The sequence below is a fragment of the Plutella xylostella genome, chromosome 6 (genome assembly GCF_932276165.1).
Source record: "Plutella xylostella chromosome 6, ilPluXylo3.1, whole genome shotgun sequence".
Lineage (NCBI taxonomy): Eukaryota > Metazoa > Arthropoda > Insecta > Lepidoptera > Plutellidae > Plutella > Plutella xylostella.
In genome coordinates this window covers 9,940,116-9,966,152 of record NC_063986.1, presented here as the reverse complement: position 1 = coordinate 9,966,152, position 26,037 = coordinate 9,940,116, and the positions used below count along the sequence as shown (strand labels likewise).

Sequence of the window (26,037 nt, the reverse complement as noted above, 5' to 3'; positions counted from 1 at the left end):
AAAACAATGTACTCCGTAAAATTAAAGTAATATGCATGCATTTATTTCAATCAAATGAACAAAAAATAAAATAAGACGCTTCAGTCAACTAAAAAAAACTTCTTATTAATAGTAAGAAACATTGATAGGTATGAGGAGCCCTACTACAACTCACCTGACTGCAACGATTCGTCTCCCCACCCCCATTCGAATTCACGCGCATTTAAAAATCTGTAGTTTTCATTAAAAAAGCGTATCAAAATAAAAAACATAAGCCCTCAAATAGAATATCAGTAACCAATAATCATTAATAAAGCAGCATACAAAACTTTGCTCAAAGTGAACTTTTTAGTAGTTCGATAGTATAACCTCACTTAGAAAAATCGAATATTGAAGTTGCCGTCTCTGTATTTCCAGTCGCTCACTTAGTAATTCCAGTCGCTCACTTAGTAATTAAGTCGCTTGGATAAAATTTTAATATTCGAAATGGATATATCACAATCCACTTTTTGTAAGCTCGTTCTGGATTTTATTATAAATCAATATTCGTCGTCAGTTTAGTTAATTTTTCACTTACTCAAATTCATACCGCTCAAGTTATTAAAACAATATGTCATCATCAGTCGCAAAGTTTTTTTTTGTTCGCTCGTTTTATAATTCCCCATTCTTAATTAACATACCGGTCTAATCGGATAGAACAATATTAGTTGCTTGGGACTGATAAGTTTAATGCAGCAACGGAGTCCCACTAAATGGAATCGAGACATGGGATACATCGCAATTGTTTCATGCATTTTGTGCGGCACCTCCGCTACACCCATTTGATTTTATAAATAGTAAACTTCAGACTCACAACCAAAAACCAAACTATATACTCTCTTGCAAGTTGATAGTGGGGGATGTAGAACACAAAAACTCAAGTCACACATACACATTTTGACACAAGTAACCACAAAATCAACCCTGTCTTATCTTAGGTTAACTTACGAAAATCGAAGGGCGACCCTTACTTAGATATTCGTTTTTAAAACTCGATCGAGAGTTGCGTCCAGAAATAAGGGCTTAGTTGATCACTTCCACGCTTGACGCAACATTTTACGCGATGCAAAGTATTTGGTGCTGTAAGTGGCCGCGACTAGGGCTCCTAACACTAACAGAATCAGGTAGTAGTCAAAGTCTTCCTTCAGGAGATCGAACGTCTTTGATGGCGCCACGCGGGTGTAGAAGAGATCTGGAATGAAACGAACATATATAATATAACAACTGGTACCTATTTAAAATATTTTATCAATAATACTTTTAATAGGTAATACTTTTTAATGATATGATTAACTATGGGCTTCTCAAAATTATACCGTCTGCGTACTGTGTATTTTTATTAAACTAAAAATACACAGTACGCATTCCTCATCTATTCATTAAGTGATTCCTCCGCCCAATGGTTTCGCTTTTAGCGATAAGGCTGGCTATAGCGTCAATCCGAACTACATAATACAATTATAATATTTGTATTTTGTTTGATATTCAGTGTCAACTTACCAAGTCCAGTAACGAAAACAAGCGAGATAGACTCCAAATCGGCTGGCGCTGTGTAAATTCCATGCACACGAGTCAGAGTTCTGTTGTAATTGAGCACATTCTCAGCTGGTAAAGGCAACTCTGGTGCGTAGGGAATAAGGCCCTCTTCCCTCTGCTCGGGGGTGGGGGAGAGGGGGCGGCGCGGGTCCAGGTAGGCCCACGGCATCTCGATCACGGCTCCGGTGGATAGCGCCACTGTGGAGAAGGAAATTGTTTTAGAAAAACGAAAGGTGTATAAACTAAAAGTTATATTTTCGGAGTTAATTTTTTCATGGGTGCGTGAAAGGAGCCTCGAGTGATATACTTACATCTTAAATCTTCTTCTTCATACATCGGTATCTTAATTGTATTTACTATAATAACTGACAACTACTCTTGCTAATCCTTTCACCAACGTGTCAAACCCTAGTCAAGCTCTACCTAGTGTTTGTCACCAATATGCTAAGAAGTAGAAGAATAGCACACATCGTTCATGTCTTCACAGCTTTCTGGAGGCAGCAGTTACTGCTATTTTGGCAAAGTCAAGCTAAACACGTATAAAAACAGGTGCCCGGCAATTCGGTATGTTAAGTAAATTTTTTTGATGCTAATTCCAAAACCGTTTCGAGATATTATCTTCTTAATAAGTGTCTCATTCTTAAATATTTAAAATATTCAAGGATTCCGATTATTTTATCAAAAATTAAAATATAATTTGTCCTTCAAGACGCTGCGCAAGGTTAAAGTTTCAACCAAAGAGAATAAAAATGTTCAATTGTTAAATGTCACTTCTGTCAATCTAAAGTGTAAATATTCACAGAGTTACGATCTTGATGACGTCAGCGGCTGCATGGTAGCGAATGACGTCATAAAATCGTCGCAGAGCCGATCTTTAATTATTTTTTATTAAATTAACGAGAGCAGTAAAATAAAAAATATTCAAATTAGTGTCTCAAATTCCAACATACTTCAATTTAAAATTATAAAAACAATCACCATAAAATTACTTAACATACCGAATTTTCTCAAAACACATCATGCCTATACTGCTACCGTACCAACACCGACACATTCGACTGTACGAATCTGACGTAATTTGCATGGATCTTACAGATGTTTGACCGGCGAGCGACGCTGCTTAAGGATTGTTAATTGCTAATGTATGTGGTAGCCGTCGTGGCTCCGCAATATAAGAGAATGGACGGGAGTGGCCAGCGTGGAACAGCTGATGCGGTTGGCGAAGAATAGAGAGGAGTATACAGAACTGACCGCAAACCTCCAGTAGTGGAGAGGCACTAGAAGATGAAGATGTGGTAACCCCACAATACTCACATAATGCATGCTTATCAGTAATAAGCGCCCAACACGTAGCTCTGCCGCGCGATATACAGCTTTCAGTTTTAGTTAGTTAAGTTACTGACAACAAATCTTACTGGCTAATCTTTTCACAAACATCTCCCTAGTCCAGAAGGCATAGCCCCGTGCTAGGCCTTCAGCTCCTGTGTTTGACCGGACACGCTAAGAAGGAAAAGAACGTCACACACACGGACACACAACACAGAAGTTCATGAGTTCACAGCTTTCTGGAGGCAACAGTATACTCCTCTTTCGTTTTTGTACACATAAAACAAGGGTGGCCTGCATTTTTCTCAACATATTTGACTCCTAGTTAGTCTACTCACATAGTGCGTGTTTATCAGTAATAAGCCGTGGCGTGCGTGTGAGTGCCGCGGCGACCACGCCCGCGCCCAACACGTAGCTCTGCCGCGCGATATAACAACAGCTTTCACTTTTAGTATAACTGAACTTTTAGTGTAACTGAAAACAACTCTGACTGGCTAATCATTTCACCAGCGTGTCAAAATCGCAGTCTAGCTCTAGTGTTTCTAGCTTCAGTCAACAGTTACTGCTATTTTGGCAAAGTCAAGCAAAACACATATAAAAACAGGTGCCCTGCAATTTTCTCAAAACACATCATGCCTACTGCTACCTTACCACCATTCGTCTGTACGTACGAATCTGACGTAATTTGCATGGATCTGACAGATGTTTTACAGACGAGCGAGACGCTGCTGGATTGTTAATTGCTAATGTATGTGGTAGCAGTCGTGGCTCCGCAATTTAAGAGAATGGACGGGAGTGGCCAGCGTGGAACAGCTGATGCGCTTGGCGAAGAATAGAGAGGAGTATGCAGAGCTGACCGCCAACCTCCAGTAGTGGAGAGGCACTAGAAGAAGAAGAAGATGTGGTAACCCCTCAGTACTTACATAGTGCATGCTTATCAGTAATAAGCCGTGGCGTGCGAGTGAGAGCGGCGGCGACCACGCCCGCGCCCAACACGTAGCTCTGGCGCGCGCTCTGCACGGCGCCCGACGGGTTAAGAGAACTAAATGGAGTGCCCGAGTCGAGGCGACGGGTGGAGCCTTCGTATAGTTCCATGGTGGCTGTGGAAGGGAGATACATTTGTGAATACTCGAGCAGTAGCTAATATATTATTGCACGGCGCCCGACGGGTTAAGAGAACTGAACGGGGTGCCCGAGTCTAGCCGGCGGGTGGAACCTTCGTAGAGCTCCATTGTTGCTGTAAAAGAGAGACAGATGTAAGAATAGTGAAGCAGTTATACGACGGTGCCCAACGGGTTAAGAGAGCTGAATGGAGTGCCAGAGTCTAGCCAACGGTTCGAACCTTCGTAGAGCTCCATTGTTGCTGTGGAAGGGATGTAGTATGGTTCATTGATATCATTGGGCACAGAATTTGTTAAAGATGATTGAGCAGTTACACGACGGCGTTCGACGGGTTAAGAGAGCTGAAAGGGGTGCCAGAGTCGAGGCGAAGGGTCGAGCCTCCGTAGAGCTCTATTGTCGCTGTGGGACAGACATAGTATGGTTATTTTGTAGACGGCTTTCCTTCTGAGCCGCGCGATATGAGTGAGCGCGACGCAAAACTATTGTAGCGTCTTGGTGTGCCTTCAGAATGGAGTACCTACCCGAGTCTATAAAATATAAGCGGTGCGGCGTAGAGCATCATTATTGCTGTGGAGGGGATTGATAGCATGATACGATTAGTGGTTATTGTAGGTACAAACCATACTCCCTTATCTTGAGCAGACAGCTGAAATCAATCAGATATGCCGCCTTGGTCGAAATTTTTACACATTAACCTAACTAATATTATAAATACGAAAGTAACTGTGTCTGTCTGTTACTCTTTCACGCCAAAGCTACTGAACGGATTTGAATGAAATTTGGTATACATATGATCTAAACCCTGGGAAAGTACATATGCAACTTTTTATCCCGTAATTCCCACGGGAAAACTTTATAAGGCGAAGCGAAGCGCGGGGGAACAGCTAGTTATTAATAATGTAACAAATGAATACTGACCAATCTCAGTTCGCCTCTGCTTCTCGTTGTGGTACAAGTAGGCCAGGAAGTGTTCCATGTACAAGGCGTGGGGCGTGGCTCGCGCCCGCCGGTGTGCCTGCGCAGCCACCACGCCGCCGGAGACCACGTCGACTACGGTTGCTACTACTGAGTCTGCGGAAGTTAAAGTGAAATGTTTTAATTGAAAAAATGAAAATGTAAAATAGTTTATTGTTCAAAACATTTCAATACAATAAAATAGCCAGAGCCCCTGTGCTAGGTTAAAAACCTGTATTACTGGGTACTCCGCCCCACTACCAGCACGGGTTACAAAATCAACAATAATAAAATTAAACTAAATAGACTCTAAATATACATACTCTTAAAATTTATAAATGAAGATGGCAATTTTAAATTTAATTTAATTCATCTATAAATACACAATTTTCACAATCAAGGAGATTTATGGAAATATAGAAAAGATTGAGTGTCGGTGCAGAAGAAACGTCTCGAAGAATATGACTTCACTTTCCAAGATCTACTCTGTTATCATTCGTCGTATTGTACTCACAATAGACGAATGGCAGCCAAATGGAATTGGTAAAGCAACCTAAACGTTACCTTCTACGCTTCTGACGGCGCTGTTAGACAGTATTCTCTGATTTTGTTCCTATTAGCTACGTTGCTATAAGACACTACTCTCTTATTTTGTCGCTTTTAGATGTGTTGCTATTAGACACTATTCTCTGATTTTGTCGCTATTATGTTTGTTGCTATTAAGTTCGTTGCTATTAGGTTCGTTGCTACTAGCTACTAGGTGCGTTGCTATTAGGTCCGTCGCTACTAGCTACACTCCCCCCAGCCCCCCCCCCCCTCCATACCTCCGTCCTGCAGCACAAACAGCACGGCGTTGGGGTCGAGGTGCTTGTACAGCACGGTGCGGTCGGCCAGCACGCGGCCGGCCGACTGCGCGCGCTCGGGCCGCGTGGGCGCCGCGCAAGCCAGGCGGGATGTGGGGCCGCCCAGGGATAGGGACCAGGTGCGCTGGGCGGTTACTGACTGTGGGATGAGGGGAAGTTAGGATTAGAATTATGACATATAGGTTGAGATCAGTGTGTCTATCACAAGCTAACCTGGCAATAAAAAGAAGAAAGAAAGATACATTTATTTGACACACTGAGACAGAATAATAAGTCAGAAAAGGAAAATAAACATCAACAAAATAAAGAGAATACGTAATACAGAACCAACAAAACAAATAAAGGTTGCTGTCCAGAGTATCAAAACGGCACCAGCTCAATACGCTAGCGTTGTACGATACTAAACAAACATATGGAAAAAGAACAGCGCCAACTTATCATACAAATCGCTATCGAATTACACTAGCGATTTGAGTTGACAGCAATCGTGATCGAGGCCCTGTAAAGCCATGGCAAGTCTCTGTTTTAAAAACCGTTTGGCCCAGTAGATCAGTTGCTGTGAACTGATACTGACTGGGAAGGGGTAAGTTTGTTTTAGATAAGAGATAGAGTTCTCGGTAAGTGGAACGCATCGTATACGTAACTCGGTTCTCTAGACCAGTGTTTTTCAACCTTTTTCATAATGCGACCCCCCTGGTATAAAAAATATTTCGCGACCCCTTTGACCCTTCAGTTTTTTTTTTATCAGTACTATTACTGTACTATTATTTGTGGTCATGATGACAAGAAAAATATTAATCTTCGTAATAGTTTTTTTTTGTAAAATATCTTGTTTTTTCGACCTTTGTCGACCCCCTACAGAAGCTAAGAGACCCCCAAGGGGGGGTTTCAGTCTACAATATTTAAAATTGGCATTCCATGCACGTATTTAGTTGAACTTACCTGCCCATCATACTGCAGTGCGTACCCGTGCACTCTGGCGGGCGCGGTGTGGGCCACGTACATGTACATGTCGCGGACTAGAGGCGCCGACGAGCGGGGCAGCACCTGGAATAGAGAGATGTGTGGGTTATTTATGTGTGTATAGCTGTTCCCGCGCGCTTCGCTTCGCCTTAAAAAGTTTTCCCGTGGGAATTCCGGGATAAAAAGTATCCTATGTTCTTTCCCAGGGTTAAGACCGTATGTATACTTACCAAATTTCATTCAAATCCGTTCAGTAGTTTTGGCGTGAAAGAGTAACAGACAGACACAGTTACTTTCGCATTTATAATATTAGTTAGGATTAGGATTTTAGATACACCAACATAAAATTGTACGTAAGTATACATACATATACTCACGCCTGTCTCCCAGAGGGGTAGGCAGAGACTATGGATCTCCACGTGCCACGATCCTGACATATATACTTCTTTCGATTCCTCCACATTCATTAGTCTCTTCATACACGCACGTCGGTTTCGGAAACTCCTAATTTGGCTCTTCTTGAGTATGTCGCCTATCTGATAGACATACTTTCGCCTTACATAAAATTGTTACATTTAAAAAAATGTTAATTCAATAAAGTCTTACATTAATTTACATGTTACCTATTGGTGAGGGAAAGGACAATCGTACTTTTATCTTTAAAACCCTTAATCTTGTCGTATGCGTGGCGGTATGTAATGTACAGTTTGTAAGCACACTTCAATACATTTACTGTTCTCTGGCTACTCCTTCGGTAATTAAAAACAAGACCACCACCAGTAAACCAAGAAATTCGTCCAAAATGTGAAAAGTTGCGACCTTACTTAACATACTTAGGTGTAAGGATCCACGTGTATTTTGTTTATCATCACACATCACACTGCTCCACGCAATGTTTATCTTCAGAATAATAACTCACCAGAACATTCTCATCGCTATCCAGCAGTAGGAGCGATTCACCATAAATACGGCGCTGTGATTGGTGGAACGCGCTTAAACGAGTTTATCAGCGTCAATAACGAGCCTGTGTTATTTCTGAAGCCACCACACAGACATAGTTATTGACGTCGAAACACATCGTTTGCAGAAGTTCTTCACAAACTGGAACTGGAAAGTTGCGCATAGTCGTCGACCTTACATGCAAGGTTCCATGGGGGGTTTAAGCATGCTGATCAACCCTTTTTTATAGAGATAATAGACAATAAACTCACCAGAACATTCTCGTATGTATGCAGTTGCAGGACGCGCTCCCCTCCGGCGAGTCGTGTGATATACACCCCCAGCTGCCGCTACACGGGTGCGTTATCGACGTAGATAAACGTCGCTATATCGCGATTCACCATAAATACAACGCTGTGATTGGTCTACCAACGCACATTAAACATCGATAACAAGCCGGTGTAGCGGCCGCAGAAATACTTCTCAAACGGGATATGAAAAGTTGCGTATAGTCGTAGACCTTACATGCGTTTAGGGTCGCACGGGTGTTTTATTTAGCATGACCACACTATTTTATCGACATCATAACCGTCCAATCAACTCACCAGAACATTCATGGGGTGGGGTGAGTCGAGGTGGACCCCACTGTATACTACCCGTATACCGTAAGCGTCAATTCACACGTACCACAACCACACCACGTCGCAGCGACGTAATGTGGTCAAGCTGTGGTTACGTGAGAATAGTGTGACAGCGGCTTTTTGCAGTTGCGTTGTGGCAGCGACAAAACGTCGATGTGGTTGTGTTGTCGCTGTCGTTGCGATGTGGTAACCACGTAGTCGTATGCATTTAATAGGGAGAGGAGGTGGCCGCGGTGCCGCCGCCGCGTGGCGGCGTTGCCGACGCGATGTGGTTGCGATGTGGTCGATATTACACAGGTGGTCGATGACAACGGCAAAATGTGGCACGTGTGAATTGGATTATTCATTTTCAATACAAAATATACGCCCGACCACACGGCGTGGTTGTGGCTGTGGTGTGGTTGTGGTACATGTGAATTGACGCTAACTAATAACTCACCTCACCCTCCTGCCCGCTGGACTGACGACCTTAGGCGGGTGGCGGGTAGTGGTTGGATGAGGAAGGCCGAGGACCGAGTGTTGTGGCGCTCCTTGGGAGAGGCCTATGTCCAGCAGTGGATGATTATTGGCTGATGATGATGATGATGAATAACTCACTAGAACATTCTCGTCTCTATCCAGCAGGAGCAGCGCATGCAGCTGTTCTCGGTCGGGCTGGTGCAGCAGAGCCGCCTGCAGCAGTGGGGTGTCCAGGTGACCTCACTGTATACTACCCGTATACCGTAACTAATAACTCACCTTAGACGACCGAATGGCGTAGTGGTTAGTGACCCTGACTACTGAGCCGAAGGTCCCGGGTTCGATTCCCGGCTGGGGCAGATATTTGTTTAAAGACAGATATTTGTACTCGGGTCTTGGGTGTTGATATTTATATTTAATATGTATCTATCTATGTATTTGTGTAGATATATCAGCTGTCCGACACCCATAACACAGGTTCTGCCTAGCTTGGGGTCGATGGGGGCTGATGGCCGTGTGTGAGATGTAAAAATAATATTTAAAAAAAAAAACTCACCAGAACATTCTCGTCTCTGTCCAGCAGGAGCAGCGCGTGCAGCTGTTCTCGGTCGGGCTGGTGCAGCAGAGCCGCCTGCAGCAGTGGCGTGTCCAGGTGTAGGACTCGCTCGCCTGTAGGGGACCCGGTGATCGGGTTGAAGCTGATTAGCAGGCCGTTGCCTGTCTCCTGTGGATAGATATTTTATTATTTATAAAAACGCAGGCATATATACATTTTACATTTTTGTTTGGCAGCGCCATTAAACCGCGGAATGGTTTGTCTTGGCACATTAAAATGAATTTACATATAGTAGGTACAATATTACGATAAATTCACGGTTAAACATTACAGTACATTAGTCGGTGAAGTATTATACTTATAGGTATTATCTTAACCTTAACGCATCGTACACTCCTGACTAAGATATTTAGATGGATATAATATTTTATTTATTTTACTTCAATACATAGGATGTTAAGAAGGGTGTAAGCTCAAAAGCCCAAAGGGGGGGAATGAGGGGGTCAAATGTGAACAAAGAAAAACGATAAAGGTACGATACAGAAGTATACATATATCATTTCCTGTCGTCTTAGTTCCTTTTATCCCGTTTTTTAGAATATGTACGTATAGATGTACCTACTTGATATCTTCATCATGATCAGAAAACAGGACAAAATTTATTGTAACGAAAGCTGCGTTTAAAACAATAATCAGTATACAGTTAAGACATATTATAATCACGTGTTGTAACTTCCGCAGATAAAGAAACAATATGAAAATTGCTGCCGTTACAAAAAGCTATAAGACCGGCCACAATTTTCTTATTATATTTTTATCGGCATATCAATCATAATATATGATATATAAACATATCCCAACGTCAATTAAATAAATATATAAATTACTAGCTGTGCCCGCGAGCTTCGCTTCGCCTTAAAAAGTTTTTCCCGTGGGAATTCCGGGATAAAAAGTAGCCTATGTTCTTTCCCAGGGTCTATACCATATGTATACCAAATTTCATTCAAATCCGTTAAGTAGTTTTGGCGTGAAAGAGTAACAGACAGACAGACAGACAGACAGACACAGTTACTTTCGCATTTATAATATTAGTTAGGATTTTTATTATATCCTATACTCACGCTATGTTTCCCGAGCACAGTAACATAGGGCGTGAAGGGGCGGTGTCTCGCGGGGCGGCGCACGAATATCAGCGCCCCCGAAGTGTCCAGTTGGGGCTCGAAACGACTCCACACGATGTCGCCGGTCAGACTGTCGATGCCGAAGATCTGGGGAAAGCGGGTTGACAATGTGCGGTTTGGACTTCAAAAATAACAGTTTTGCATGTCATGCGTCGCGATATTTCGACGTCACTTCGCTCGTTCACTGATAAAACCGACCCTGTTTAGTATAGGCTCCTGTTAGGCTCTAGAATATTAGTGGATTCTATCTAAATAATTAAATACAACTCTATGGATTAAAGATAAAGATAAAATACTCTTTATTGTACACAAAAAGAAACAGTTTCACAAACATAGAAAAGATATAGTACAATCGGCGGCCTTATTACTAAAAGTAATCTCTTCCAGACAACCACATAGATAGGAAATAGACAATATGATAAAGGGTAACGTGTGAAAACAAGTGGATTATTAATTACCAACACATATTTTTAACCAGTATAGATAAAGAAACAATATAAAACTGATGCCTGTTACGTAAGTGTCCGACTCCGACTTGAACAGCATATCTGTATGGTGTAAATCTTACGGACTAAAAATCAACCCCACAAAAACACAGGTCGCTATATTGGGTAGCCCCAGAATGAGGTCGAAGGTTGATTGGCACCAAATACCTCACATATCTTTCGATGGCAATATTATACCTTTCAGCAATGTTGTGAAGAACCTTGGTGTATATATCGACAGCAACCTTACATGGACTCTGCAAATGGCTGAACTGAGCCGGAAAATATTTGCATCTGCTTCATCCTTAAGGCGACTGCGCAATTTTCTACCGACATCCACTAAAGTTTCGCTTGTTCAGACCCTTCTTCTTCCAATACTCGACTACGCAGACGCCAGCTATCCAGATCTCACAGAGGAGCAATTAAACAAACTTGAGCGACTTCAAAACTTCTGCATGCGGATAATTTTCGGCCTCCGAAAATTTGACCATATCTCCGAATACCGCGCAAAACTCAAGTGGCTCCCGATTCGCCTTCGACGGAATGCTCATATTCTTTCGCTCTTGTACTCTGTCCTGTTCAACCCATGCACGCCAAACTACCTGAAGGAGCGCTTTCAGTTTCGACTGAACGCTCAAGGAAGACCGATGCGTTCTTCACAGGAGCTTCTACTGGAATATCCGGCGCATTCTACAAAATTTTACAGCCACTCCTTTACGGTTCGGGCAATTGAGCTGTGGAACTCTCTGCCACTTAATGTGCCTAGCGCTAAATCACCGCAAACCTTTAAAACACTGGTAAAAAATCATTATCTATCATTGTAAGTAGTCCGTGTCTGTATTATATGTCTTTTGTAATTTGTATAGTATAATAATGTTATTTAATTAACTAAGTATATATGTATATAATATGTATATAATATGTATATATATGTATGTATGTTTGTATAATATGTATGTATATAATTATGTATAGTATGTATTGTTTATGGTATGTATTACAGTATTATAGGTTTATATTAGGCTATTATAAGTAGGTACATAGTTAGTTATATTATTATTTTGTTATTGTTGGTACACCGCCCTCTAAATTGTCACTTTGTTTCCGCTATATATAAGGTTGCCTGTAAGAGATCGCCCTCAGCGATAAGGCCGCCTATTGTACATTAGTTCTAGTCTATAAGTATGTTTTTTTTGTATGTGTGATTTATGTGGTGTTCAATAAAGCAATATTCTATTCTATTCTATTCTATTCTATTCTAAGTGATTGGTGTACCAAAGGAGTATAGCATACCTACAAAAAGTCCCGCCACCATTTTCATTTTGTTTCTTTTTTCACATTTCTTAAAAGGATATTTGTCACTCACCTTGCCAACTTCAGTGACCGCCAAAATGATCTTGTGCAAGTTGAAGTAGTCCTTCACTAGCCCCGCCCCCTGCCCCGCGCCGGTCCCCTCCGCCCCCGCGTCGCCCACGCGCGGCCAATCACGAGCCAGGTGCAGAAGCTGCAGCCAACCGGCTTCGAGACGCCGGGAGAATGCTAGCCAGATTGAACCTATGGGATGCGTTGTAGGGTTTAGATTTCAGTGTGGGTTAAAGGGAGATGTCCACCAACCCGCACTGGGCCAGCGTGGTGGACTAGGCCTAAAACCCTTCCTTCATTGGAAGGAGACCCGTAACCCAGCAGTGTGGACATGATGGGTCGTGTTGATGATGATGAATATCCTTTTCCAGTAGGTGAACAGTGCCAACCGTCCTCTAGTTGTAGTAGAGAGAACGAGAACCAGATTGAAGTGATTGAATCTAGTGCGTTGGCTACATTCAGTTTACAGTGCGGGTTGGTTTTAAATGACCACCACTAGTATTGAAAACAGTACCTTTTAGTAATTATAAGGTTTAGTTTTCAGCGCTAGTCGGCTTTACCAGTCAGTGGAAAAATGTACCATAAAAGTTTGTGTAAAAATTATAAGCATGCACTTAGGGCTCTCTCCAACCAAAATATCTCGCTGTGTTGAGCTTTAATAACTTTCAATACGTAGACCAATAACAAATAAATACTCAACCACACATATTTACTTACTATACTTCTTGTCAGCTATGAAACAAAAGATACCAGTCAATAACACAATAATTATTCAAACAAATTAAAATATCTTACATCGAAATTAAACGTTCAAAATATTACACATAACTTTACTGATTCGGTTTCACTGATAAGCACAAAATATGTATAGATTTGGACCTTAGTTGAATAACAAAAACTGCCAAAAACAACTATTACTGGGCGAATAGGTTCTCTGTTTTAGATATAATATCTTCTTATCGTCTGACAAAGACTAGAGCGTACCTAGGGTTTTCCACCGTGGTGAAAGGATTATCCAGCCAGTTGATAATAACACCGCATAAATTTCTTAGCAATTTTGACTATCGGCAATTGTACCGTAGTCGATAGCCACCAAATCGTATAAAACAGCTAAGAACCCCCACCAGTATCGGTGATCGGGGGATCACCTGTTTGGTCGACTTAAGTCGATACTAATTCGATAGAAAACACACTGAAATTTGTATGCGTTTTATTAGTTCTTCACGTTACCGACGGGAACTAAATTTGCCTTACATTTTGACAGTGACAGTTGACGATACGCAACGTTAACGGAGGTTCGAAACTTGTGCTCGCGACTCTGATCAAAAAATTGTTATCGAATTACGCTAGCGACTAGAGTTGATGCTACAGAACTTGTGATAATAATAATAATATGTGGGGACATCTCACACACGGCCATCCGACCCCAAGCTAGACAGAGCCTGTGTTATGGGTATCGGACAGCTGATATATCTACACAAATACATAGATAGATACATATTAAATATAAATATCAACACCCAAGACCCGAGTACAAATATCTATCTTTAAACAAATATCTGCCCCAGCCGGGAATCGAACCCGGGACCTTCGGCTTAGCAGTCCGGGTCACTAACCACTACACCAGTCGGCCGTCAAGGTGATAGGCCTGCAGTACCCACCTTCCTTCTGGTTGAACTCGGTCTCGATGGCGGCCTCTTCCTCAGACACGGGCAGGTCCACCATCTCCGCCTTCACCACATTGGCGAGAGCTTCCTCGCGAGTCCATAGCACGCGACCTGGTGAAGGTTAAGTTAATGTGAAGAAAATGTTGTAGTTTTGTAAGGGCGCCTTCAAATTAGTCGCTAATTGTCGCGCGCAGTAGCGCTGCAGTCACGCGTTAATAATTTATATGGAATTTAGACAGCAGCGCGGCTGCAGCGCTGCAGCAGCGCTGCAGCCGCGCGACACTTAGCGACTAATTTGAAGGCGCCCTTAGATGGTTTGAGGTGCTGGGGTTCGAAACGCTCTTTGTTACTGGTATCATAATATGTACGGAAAACAACAAACTTTATAAATGATAATCAATGGGGAGAAAAATTAAAAGCTAATTACAGATGGCGCCTTAGGCGACTATGCCTAATTCCCCAGTTTTAATTGGTTTGTTCAGTCGCAATTTTCTCTCTAACAATGTAGGTAATCCGGCTCGAAGGACCATGAAAAGGCTTGGTAGCCTTATGATCGGATCGCTGGTAGTAGAAGCAATGTTTATTTGTATATTTCATAAGGTCATTAACATGTAAGAAATCCTAATACCGCGATGTAGTTTGCGGGATAGTGACATCTATGTAAATGGGTATTTCTTATTCTTATAAAAAATACTGTCTTACGTAAGAATCGGCTAGCTGGAAGCACTCATAGTTGTTAGGTATGAATTAAAACAGTAAATCATATTTTTTATCATGCAGGCAAGTTAATTATGCATTAAAATACATATGCCTTGTATTTATAGATATCAATATCCCCCCCAAAATGTCACAGCCGTGCGATGTCCGCTCACCGAATTACTCAACAAAATATTTTTCTGGAATTAATTGGTGCTTTTTCAGACAAAAAATCATTATATTGTTGGATCCTACTACCCTACGTAGGAGCAAGGGCCGGGCGTTCCCTATAAAAGCGCAGCGAACGGTGGCGCAGCTCTCTTTTCTCGGCTGGACTCGGTGGCGTGCGGAAGCTCTGCTCGTGGTGTAATCTGCTGTTCGGTATTTGTGTCTTTCTTTAATTTCTATTGTTGATTTGTATAATTGGTAATAATTCTGTTCCTCTGTTAGTTTGTTAAGTTTGGTTATAATTTTTGTAAATACATGTGATTAGTTTTTAGGTTAATAAATAATTCTTTTTTTTAATTGCAATTTCACTTCTGCCCTTACATCAGAAGTGGGATTCCAATCCAACACCCACATCTGCGTTTCTTGAGCAATTTTGATTTAAAAACAGAGGAACTTTATCGTTGCCAACTTGTGTGTTTTTCACTAATTTTTCTGTACAAAACAATCATGCCTAACACGCATAGTTCGCGGAGTAGATCGCGCAGCAGGTCGCATCGACGAGAACGAAGGCGCGATCGGTCGCGAAAACATTCACGTAGATCACGTCATCGTTATGAACGTACACCCTCCAGGGTTCGATCCCCTGTGACGTCGCCACCTGCGTCATACGTTAGCGCGACACCTAATCCTGTTCCCGTAGAATCGCGAACCCTCGATACGATTTTGTCTCGGCTCGAAATGATAGAAAGTAAATTCACTTCTACCCCCATCTCACAACCAGACCCATCGGCCTCGTCGGTTACTCAAGCGATTGTTGACGCGTTTCAATTTGTAAACCCGGGACGTTCACATTACTATGTGTCAAACTTTGACCCGTCAATTCATGACGTGGACTCTTGGTGTGATGAAGTGGACCGCGCGCAACTAGCTAATGGCTGGGATGACAAAGAATGCTTATCACGTGTAGCAGGGTGTTTAAAAGGTGACGCTAGAACTTGGCTAAACGAATGGGTATCGACCGATAGATCGTGGAGCAGCTTCAAGCGGGAATTTAAGCCGCTTTGTTCTCGCAAACTTGACTACGCAACGATACTATTTGAGACAATGTGCACGACTTCTAGTAAGTTTAGTTCATACGCGGAATACGCGCGTCGTACTTTGTTACGCCTACATATAATTAAAGGACTTCCCGACGAGTTAGTAACACAGATTGTTATCCGTGGAATAGAAGATGCACAGGTGCGAGCAGCGGCAGCGAACGCCGAACTTTCTTCGGAAAAACTTGTGTCTTTTCTGTCTATTTATGTAAAACCAGAGCAAAACAAGGCTATTTTCATTAAAACAAAGACGGACCATCCATCACGAAAACGTGGTACAGAACATGCGGATCAGAGCCAACGTAAAATCTGTTTTAACTGCAAGGGGCATGGCCACCTCTCTCATAACTGTCCCAAGAGGTTTAAGCCGTCAAAATCGACCTTCAAAGCACGGCCTGGTGCTCCGACCTGCACGTTTTGTAAAAAGATAGGGCACACGGAGAGTGTTTGTTTTGCGAAAGAAAGATCGACTGGCCCTCAAGGTCAGCATAACAATCGGAATGTAAATTTTTGTCAGGACTCCACGGAAAAACAAACGACATAACTACCGCTGTAATTCAAGGCGTACCGGTTGACGTATTAATAGACAGTGGGGCACTTAATGTTTCTCTCGTATCATCGGACGTAATAAAACATCTGAATCCTACATTAAAGCCTACTAGGTGCGTGTTAAGGGGCATTAGTAACCATGAAATTGTAGCCACGTCATGCACAACTCTTACGGTCCAATTTGCCAACATTGCGATAGAAGCTGATTTTATAGTGGTGCCAGCCACGTTTATGAAAACACCCTTAATCATCGGAACCGACATTTTAAATAGGGATGGTATTACCTACGTTAGAACTAAAGACTGCCAATACCTAACTCGTACGCCTGTAAGTGATAAAAATGCCCACGTTTTCACCGTGACAAAAGATACCGAAGCACTTATAACTACCCCGCTAAAAGGTACCGAGCGTGATTCTCTCATGAAGGTAATTGATGATTTTGCGGATTTCTTTATAACAGGCACAGCAACCACTACTGTGACCACGGGCGAAATGCATATCAATGTAACTAGTGATGTACCCGTCACCTATCGGCCTTACAAATTGTCGATCGCTGAAAAACTCAAGGTTCGCGAAATCATCAATGATCTTCTACAAAAGAACATTATCTGGGAATCGCAGTCAGAGTACTCTAGTCCTATTATCCTTGTGAAGAAGAAGGACGGGTCGGACCGTCTCTGCGTCGACTTCCGCGCTTTAAATAGAGTGACTGTCAAAGAGCGATATCCGTTACCGTTGATCGACGATCACATCGACCGCCTAGGTGATAAAAATATAACGCGATACTCCTCACTTGATATGGCTTCGGGTTTTCACCAAATAAGGATCAGTGATGAATCCATACATAGGACAGCATTCGTCACACCCGAGGGGCACTACGAATATTTAAAAATGCCCTATGGACTCTCAAATTCGCCAATCGTGTACCAAAGGATTATTAATAAAACATTGCGCAAATTTATAGACGCGGGACAAGTCCTGGTTTACATTGATGACGTGCTGCTGATGAGTACCACAATAGACGAGGGGATAGAGTTGCTGAGGAAAGTACTCGCCACCTTAACCGAGGCAGGGTTTTCGATAAATTTACGAAAATGTGTCTTTCTAACCACCGAAGTCGAATATCTTGGGCGAATAATAAGTCAAGGTCAGGTTAGGCCGAGTCCTCATAAGATTCAAGCACTGGTAAATTCACCCGCTCCGGAGAATGTAAAACAGGTCAGGCAGTTCTTAGGGCTAGCTGGTTATTTCCGGAAGTATATCGAGGGATACGCGACAAAAACGTTTCCCATCTCCCAACTAACCAAAAAGGGCGCACAGTTTAAGTGGGGTACCGAACAGGAGAAAGTGCGACAGGAAATAATTACAATTTTAACTAACGAGCCTGTCTTAGCTATCTTTGATCCAAAATTACCTACGGAGGTGCATACTGATGCGAGTAGCGTTGGGTACGGCGCGGTTCTCTTGCAAACCCACCCGGACGGTAACAAAAGAGTTGTAGCCTACTTCAGCCGGACCACTCAAGGCGCAGAGAGTAGGTATCACTCATATGAATTAGAGACGTTGGCTGTTGTGAAAGCATTGCAGAACTTTCGACACTATTTGATTGGGCTTCAATTTAAACTTATTACAGACTGCAATGCTCTCAAATCAACCGAACGTAAAAAGGACCTGCTTCCGAGAGTGGCCCGCTGGTGGATCTATCTCCAGGACTTTACTTTTGATATGGAATACCGAAAGGGAACGATGATGTCACATGCCGATTACCTGAGTAGGAACCCCGTTCGCGAAGTACTGAATGTGACTCAACATCGCAATTGGGCCCAAATAGCACAAGCTGCAGATAATGAAACGCGAGACCTCCTCGAGAAACTTAGAGAGGGTGGCCTGGACCCCAATCGCTATGTTGAGAAAAATGATCTTCTGTATTACAAGTACTCGCCAGTAGGCGAACAGTCGCGACTCCTTTGTTATATTCCTCGCGGTCATAGACTTAGCTTACTTCGCGTGTTTCACGATGAGCACAATCACATTGGCTACGACAAAACCCTGGATTTGGTATTAAAACACTTTTGGTTCGCAGGCCTAAGACAGTTTGTTAAAAAATACATTGAGCACTGTTTGATTTGTATTTCGAAGAAACGTGTACCTAGGTCCCAACAACAAAATATAACTTCATGGGAAAAACCTGATCAGCCCTTTTCAGTGCTGCATTCAGATGTACTGGGTCCCCTTCCCGAGTCGAATGGTTTTAAGTTCGTACTACTTGTTGTGGATGCATTCACTAAGTACACGTTGCTTTACCCAATTTATAGGCAGGATGTTGAGGAACTTTTACGTGTGTTTACAAATGCAGTTTCATTGTTTGGTGCACCAAAACTCATTGTAACAGATAGAGGTAGAATGTATCAGTCTGCTAGGTTTCTAGACTTTGTAAAAGAGATAGGGTCAGAGATACACCTGATAACGGCAGACGGCCTGGTCTGAGACGCTGTGGAGACTGCAGCTGACCATAAACGTGACCAAGCAGAAGACGACCCAGGCCTCGCCACTAAACCTATTGGTGGGTGCAGACGCAGCGACCCCTGTCATCAGGTCACTAGTCCGTGACATTTCATTCGAAGGCGAACAACCAAATCGGGAAGCTCAAAGGGAGTTACGCCGAGCCCGAGCGAGTGATCTGTTGAGACAAAACCAATCTCGACAGGACCAGTATGTGAACCGTAACAGATGCCCTCCAAGGGTGTTTAATGTGAACGATTTGGTCTTTGTGATTAAGTTTTCGCAGGCTACTGGGAAGATGGATCACGGCATGCGCGGCCCGTACAAAGTCACACGCGCTCTGCCAAGTGGGCGGTATGAGCTGCGGTTGTTGGCAAGTTCCTATGGGAAGACGACGCAAGCTGCTGCTCAGTATATGGTGCTATGGAAAGGGGAGTGGTGCCCTGAGACTTGCGCTGCATTCTTTGAGCGTGAGTACATATGTTTGTGCACTTTAAGGGGTCTGCATTGCTATAGAGAGCCGTGTAGATCTCCATGTGATGAGACGGTAGGCGGACTGCGAGACGCCTACGTCAGGTAAACTGCGAGGTACCTGACAAGTCTCTCACGGGTACAAGTACATGTAGAGGACGGACTGCGAGACCATCCTTTTGGCGATTTGGTAATTGCCCTACATGATGGGTCATATGGAGGACGGACTGCGAGACGATCCTTTTGGCTATAAAATGCCCCATATGACAGCGAATGAACATGGATCCATGTGTATTGTGTGATGTACGGCTGATGATGATATGAGTTGTAATGTTAATGTGTGATGAATGGAACTTTATGAAGTACTAAGATACAGTCCTAGTACTGCATAAACATATCTAGATAGTTGGTACGTGTGTTTGATGACTGAAAAGGGCCTTGTAAGATGAAACGAATGGCTGTGAAGAGTAGGCCAATGTGCTATGCTAGCACTTGTTATAATGTTTTGTTCGTTTCGCAGAAGGCGACCTGTCCGAGGACACCACCACCCCCGCTCACCAGGACCCAGAGCCAGTCGCTGGTCCTTCCCGTCCTGCCAGCGAGACCCGCGAGGCACCCGCGCAGCACTTGCCGGACATATCAGATGCTGTCGAGGACGACGCATGATCAGGATGGCCGTGTTGGATCCTACTACCCTACGTAGGAGCAAGGGCCGGGCGTTCCCTATAAAAGCGCAGCGAACGGTGGCGCAGCTCTCTTTTCTCGGCTGGACTCGGTGGCGTGCGGAAACTCTGCTCGTGGTGTAATCTGCTGTTCGGTATTTGTGTCTTTCTTTAATTTCTATTGTTGATTTGTATAATTGGTAATAATTCTGTTCCTCTGTTAGTTTGTTAAGTTTGGTTATAATTTTTGTAAATACATGTGATTAGTTTTTAGGTTAATAAATAATTCTTTTTTTTAATTGCAATTTCACTTCTGCCCTTACAATATAATCATTTTATATGCAATTAACTTATCACAATACATATATTTCATGTTGTTTAGCTAAGTAAGTTTAAACCAAAACCTTTCGTAAAGTTTGTCTGATGTTTTTTTGTCACAGCCGTGGCCCGAAATATTTACACTTGAAAAAAGGGTAGAAGTTTGCGACACGTATCTGCTATAACTATATATTTTTCTGCTATATCAACACTGTATGACCTACCCTTTCTTGGCCGGCATGAATGGTGGAGTGTAAATTTATAATAATTTTTATGTTTTATTTTATAAATTAAGGGCCCCTTGCGCCAAAAAATTAAATCTAGATTTAGTGTCAAATGTTGATTTAAGAAACGTCAGTCCATATAAAATTTTACACTAAATCGAGATTTAACACTAAATCTAGATTTAATATGTTGGTGCAAGTGGCCCTAACACTCTAAACCTGTCCAGACCGTGTTCAAGTTATATAAGGTAAGCTCAACTGTATTGTCAGTTTGTTTTTCGTAATTTATAACTTCAACAATGTACTTACAGATAAAAGTAACAAATTGCAAAAATAATGACGAATTTTAAAATAATGTCAGGCACGGTGCGAAAATGTCACAACCATGGCAGTCACAGCCATAGCTTTCTGAGGCCTTGGTCGTGACCTGTTTTAAGATGTCACATCCATGTCGAACATGGATGTGACGTAACAACCTAATAAAAAAAATATATAGTTATTCTGAAGGCACAAACTTTAATTTTATTTCTGTAAAAACTTTGATTTGGAATATTGAAAATGAAATTCACGCCATCAGTCATAAAGTCGAATTTTAAACAAGGAATTTAATTTGTCACAACCATACTTTCTCACCTCATTTTCTACCCCTTGCAAAGCCTGTTAAGCTTGATTGAAGATATTAAAATTCATTATTTTCAATACACTTTCCAATAACATTAATAAAAAAAAATAAAAAAAAAGTTTTAAAAAAAATATTTTTTTTTGTTTTTTTTAAGAAATACCCAAATACATGACAGTTATTTGATAACTGAACAACCAGAAAGGCACATTCGCTGTTACTGGCAAAGTTTCACTTCGTTTTCTTCCCAATTGCTGTTCGTTAATGTCGCATAAACTCTTAAATGGGTGGACCGGTTTGGCTACTTTTGCTTTTGAATCATTTGTGGAAGTCAAGATTTAAAAGGTGAGTAAGAACAAAAAAATTCTGATGGTCACAAAAGCTACTCTACGTATCATCTTTTCACGGTACACTTGTATTGGCTACTTTTACTTTATAAGATGCTGTGTATTATTCTAGATCTCGACCCATCACTCTTAACATCCTCCTACCCACACACAAGCTTGCGCGACCAAAGTCACCGGGTCATCGGCTCCTACAAACTCATTGGCACATGTTAGGGCCGGCATTTGGTGCTTACCCGACTGAGCTACCACAACCATCCCTTTACAACGAACGGCGACGACGGATTTCGTTTTATTTACACGGACGCAAATTTATTTATTTATTATTTATTTTAATCATTTATAAGGCTTTGGGCGATATCTGACCATCATATTTTAAACCTCATGACTTCGAATTAAGGTTCAAAACCAATTAAATATTCGAACTTACTCTGTCTTATAAAGGGTTCATAAATCATACCCTTATCCACATACCTGCTTGCGTCACCAAAGTCACCGAGTCATCAGCTCCGAGCAGCAGGAAGCGGCAGGCGAGCTGGTCGCGCGCGCCCGTGCACATGGCCGCCGCCACTTCCGGTTCCGGTGTGGCCAGCGCGCGCTCCGGGAGCGACACTTCCGGTAGCTTCTTGAAGGTGGTGAGGCATGTGGCCGTCAGTTGCACGCCCTGGGGAGTTATGGAGAAGTTTATATTGTGGTCGTTTCGTCAGAAGGACATCGAGGAATCTACATAGAAGTTTGTTACAAGCACCTATCAGTCTCACACTCTGTGCTGATGACAAATATAAGAGGTAGGCTAGGTTGTGTTGTGTAGGATCATGATAGCTTTGTAATGGTATGGTATAGCTAGCCCCGTATAACAAGCCATTATGGATTCTAGTACCTATTGGATCTCGGTCACTTTCATTGTATAACGTCTAGGCCCGGTCGTAGCGCAAAATTTTTTCAATACATTATTATGTGAACTATATCACAATATGCCGTGGTACAGCGAGCCGCATTTTCATTCATAAAATACATGCGAGAGAATTTTGCGCTGCGGTCTATTCTATTCTATTCTATTCTCTGTGGGGGTGTAAGCACCTGCACCTGGCTCTCTCGAATGGAACCGTTGTGCATATCCCCAAGGTCTAAACTGCCTTCCTAAGCTTGGACCATTTCCCACCACGCTGGTCCACTGCGGGTTGGTGGGTTCACATATCTAGATGTGCTAAATCTAGATATGCAGGTTTCCTCACGATGTTTTCCTTCACCGTAAGAGCGATGGTATACATTGTACTTAAGTTAAAATAACTCATTGGTACATGTCAGCGCCGGGATTCGAACCCGCATCTCTGGCGTGAGAAGCGGGCGCTTACCCGACTGAGCTACCACCGCTCGCTCTGCGCTGCGGTCTTTCAATGTTACTTCAATATGCGCGTAATGTCAGGTTACTTCTTATCTAAAACTATAGCTATAGTATAGATGTAGAAGAGTGGATTCTGACCGTAGATTCCTGGTGCCAGGTCTGCAGCAACGCGGGCGCAGCCGCCGCGTCCACGCTCGCGACTTCACCGCCTGGAGAGAGCGCGATGGCAGCCGCTACTAATGTGTTGTGCTGGATCAGGATCAGCTTCTTGTTGTCTAGGATGAAGCCTGTGGGATGTTGAAAGTGCTGAGTGAATCGAAGAAGAAATCAAAGGGCTGGTAGGTGGTATCGCTTTGTAGGGTCCATAATTCACTGGACAAGACAAGCGATGAGGACTTGTTTTCTCAACAATGTACAGTAAGGCTGCATTCCCAGTAGTCCAACTGTTTGCATCACAAAATGAGTAGCGGCATATCAATTTTGTATGCTGAGTGTTCACATATTATGCTAGTTTTGCGGGCCTCATAACAGGCGAACCATTGTATTTGCCTACTAGGAAAGCAACCTAAATAGACAAATATATTTTTACTGTGTATTTGAAAGGCTTTCAATGTTACCTGACACTTTGTTGCTTCCAACCAGAGGTTTCAACCCTCCTTCAAACGTTTGTAGGTCCTCAAACTCCGACAGTGGCTTGACAAGAGGCTTGTAGTCCTCTTCCCTGTTCAATATTTTCTTGACATTGACTATGTGCACTTGGTTGCCAGAGACACAGATGTAGTTCGGTATTGATATGACACAGCTGGAATTAAATTAAAATGACATTCATTACTTTCGGCGTCTAAAAGAAGAAAGGGAAATGATGTAGTTTTAGTCTTTCCAGTGTCTACCATATGTACAGAGGATACAAACTATGGCAATATCTAGGCTAAGGTCTATAATTGGGATTTGGGCCTAATAAACTCTGATAGTATGAGCATTAATATCCATCCCTTATCATAAGCTTGTATCATCTTACTAATACTATGTTTTTCAAATTAAAATCACACTCACTTCTCATTGGTCCATTCGGCTGAGATTGATTGAGCAGCTTGTTTCTTCCAGTCCGAGTCTCTCATGACATTGTACAAGGCGAGCTCGAGGCGAGCACCCGGCACCACTGCTACTTGGATCAGCTGGTCGTCTTCCACAAAGAACCTGGCCAGTTCTGGCCGTGCCGTGTTCAATGTTAGTGGCATCTCCCATAGCAATATACCTGTGAATATTGAATATTTCATTATAAAGATATTATGCCTGAGGATGAAATTTGGACTGAAGACAACAAAGTAAGTGACTGCAAGATATTTGCAGAGTTGTACAGTAATAGACTAGAAAAAGATTAGGAAATCATACCCTTATTACAGTTTATAAAAATAAGAAAACATGTCTCACCAGTATTTGAGCTCCATTTCCGTACAACATACGGACTAGTGTTGCCTGACACGGTGATGAAGGTAGGTCGCTTGTCACTCACATGGAGCATCTGAATGTTGCCCCTCGAGGCTGTCTCCAGCACATGTCGCCACAACACCTCACCTGAAAGACAATACAAAAAACATGTTAAGAGAAACAAATACCATATTTTCTAGCCGCCTACACTGACTTTACTTAATAAGTACTGCAATAAACGGCATGACGACTGAATAGCGTAGTGGTTAGTGACCCTGACTACTGAGCCGAAGGTCCCGGGTTCGATTCCCGGCTGGGGCAGATATTTGTTTAAAGACAGATATTTGTACTCGGGTCTTGGGTGTTGATATTTATAATTAATATGTATCTATTTATGTATTTGTGTAGATATATCAGCTGTCCGATGCCCATAATACAGGCTCTGCCTAGCTTGGGGTTGGATGGCCGTGTGTGAGATGTCCCCACATATTTATTTATTTATTTATTATAAAATATGCAGGGATTGTTTATATATGTGACTTAGAATTGCTCACACAGCCATTTAATTCTAATCTAGGCCCAAGATGACCCACTAACCAACTAGGCAGAGCCTGTACTATGGTTGTCACTTGTCACACAACTGATACATGGAAAATATTATCAGGGCATGGGCTGTATGGCCACAACTCCTGAAACTGCACCGCTACTGCAGGTTATATGATATCTGAATTTCTGTATTTGTAACTGTGTGTATGTGTAAATAATTAACAGGAAAAGAAGTAAAAAATTCTGTAGTAGCCCAAGCAATAAGCTCCTCCTGGCCAGTATACCAATATACAGCTCAAAGGACCGGCACTTTTGACAGACTAATTTGATTATGATATAAAAGTGGGATAGCATACCAGTCTTCAAATTCAAGGCGGCAATAACATTCTCCTCTGTAGCCACAATAATTTTCTTAGCAGTCGAAGTTGTATCATACTGAGCAAACTTTATTCTTCCCACATAACTTTGACGCCTGAAACCGTGGGAAATTATTAATAATTCAATCAATTCGGGCATATCATGACAGGAATCATTCATAACCTAAAAATATATTCACCAGTCAAATTTTCCTATTTGATCCTCGTAAATACAAACCGACAAATTAAATAAACTAAATAGAATGATTAGCCAATGCAAATTGTTTAGAAATTTTAATAAATCCAGAAATGAGGATTTCAAACGAGATGACAGGACCCCCATTTCGATTTCGACTGAATGTTTGTGTTGCCATACATAAAATAAAAAATAAAGTAAAATCTACTATCTATGCTTAAAAACCATATAAAAACATTAAATTCTACCAATATTTATCTAGGTCGAAAGGAGAAAGAAAGGTATTTTATCTAATAATAAATATGATTGAAACCAGTTCGCATTGTTCTATGTTGAAACCCTAAACTTACTCTGAGCCATATAAATCTAGACTGAGAATAATAACTGTGTCGCGCTGTAATGTCAAGCTCAAAGATTTGACTTCTTATTCTACGAACTTACAGG

General features: G+C 42.1%; 2 protein-coding genes across 4 annotated transcripts; one reads left to right on the top strand and one right to left on the bottom strand.

The window, feature by feature from the left end:
- Window positions 1–649: 649 nt before the first annotated feature.
- LOC105394327 (ER membrane protein complex subunit 1) lies at window positions 650–25,775 on the bottom strand. Of its 3 annotated transcripts, none has more exons than XM_048621590.1 (19): window positions 25,598–25,775; window positions 25,398–25,513; window positions 24,499–24,642; window positions 24,121–24,322; window positions 23,685–23,869; window positions 23,206–23,354; window positions 22,197–22,386; window positions 14,067–14,183; window positions 12,410–12,597; window positions 10,499–10,645; window positions 9,453–9,545; window positions 8,960–9,034; window positions 6,762–6,866; window positions 5,781–5,958; window positions 4,921–5,073; window positions 4,034–4,117; window positions 3,219–3,311; window positions 1,519–1,752; window positions 650–1,210 (listed from the first exon to the last, which is right to left on the bottom strand). In XM_048621590.1, exons 1-19 carry the CDS (start codon window positions 25,738–25,740, stop codon window positions 1,050–1,052), a joined length of 2,757 nt encoding a protein of 918 aa, XP_048477547.1. In that variant the 5' UTR covers window positions 25,741–25,775; the 3' UTR covers window positions 650–1,049. The 3 variants fall into 3 exon arrangements, with proteins under 3 accessions (XP_048477547.1, XP_048477546.1, XP_048477544.1); XM_048621589.1 differs by lacking the exon at window positions 8,960–9,034 and adding an exon at window positions 2,869–2,894 and having other exon boundaries at window positions 3,245–3,311; window positions 9,378–9,545; window positions 25,598–25,774; XM_048621587.1 differs by lacking the exon at window positions 8,960–9,034 and having other exon boundaries at window positions 9,378–9,545; window positions 25,598–25,774.
- On the top strand, window positions 19,058–20,516 carry LOC125488604. The gene is made up of 2 exons (XM_048621591.1): window positions 19,058–19,554; window positions 20,076–20,516. Exons 1-2 carry the CDS (start codon window positions 19,383–19,385, stop codon window positions 20,219–20,221), a joined length of 318 nt encoding a protein of 105 aa, XP_048477548.1. The 5' UTR covers window positions 19,058–19,382; the 3' UTR covers window positions 20,222–20,516.
- Window positions 25,776–26,037: the final 262 nt, after the last annotated feature.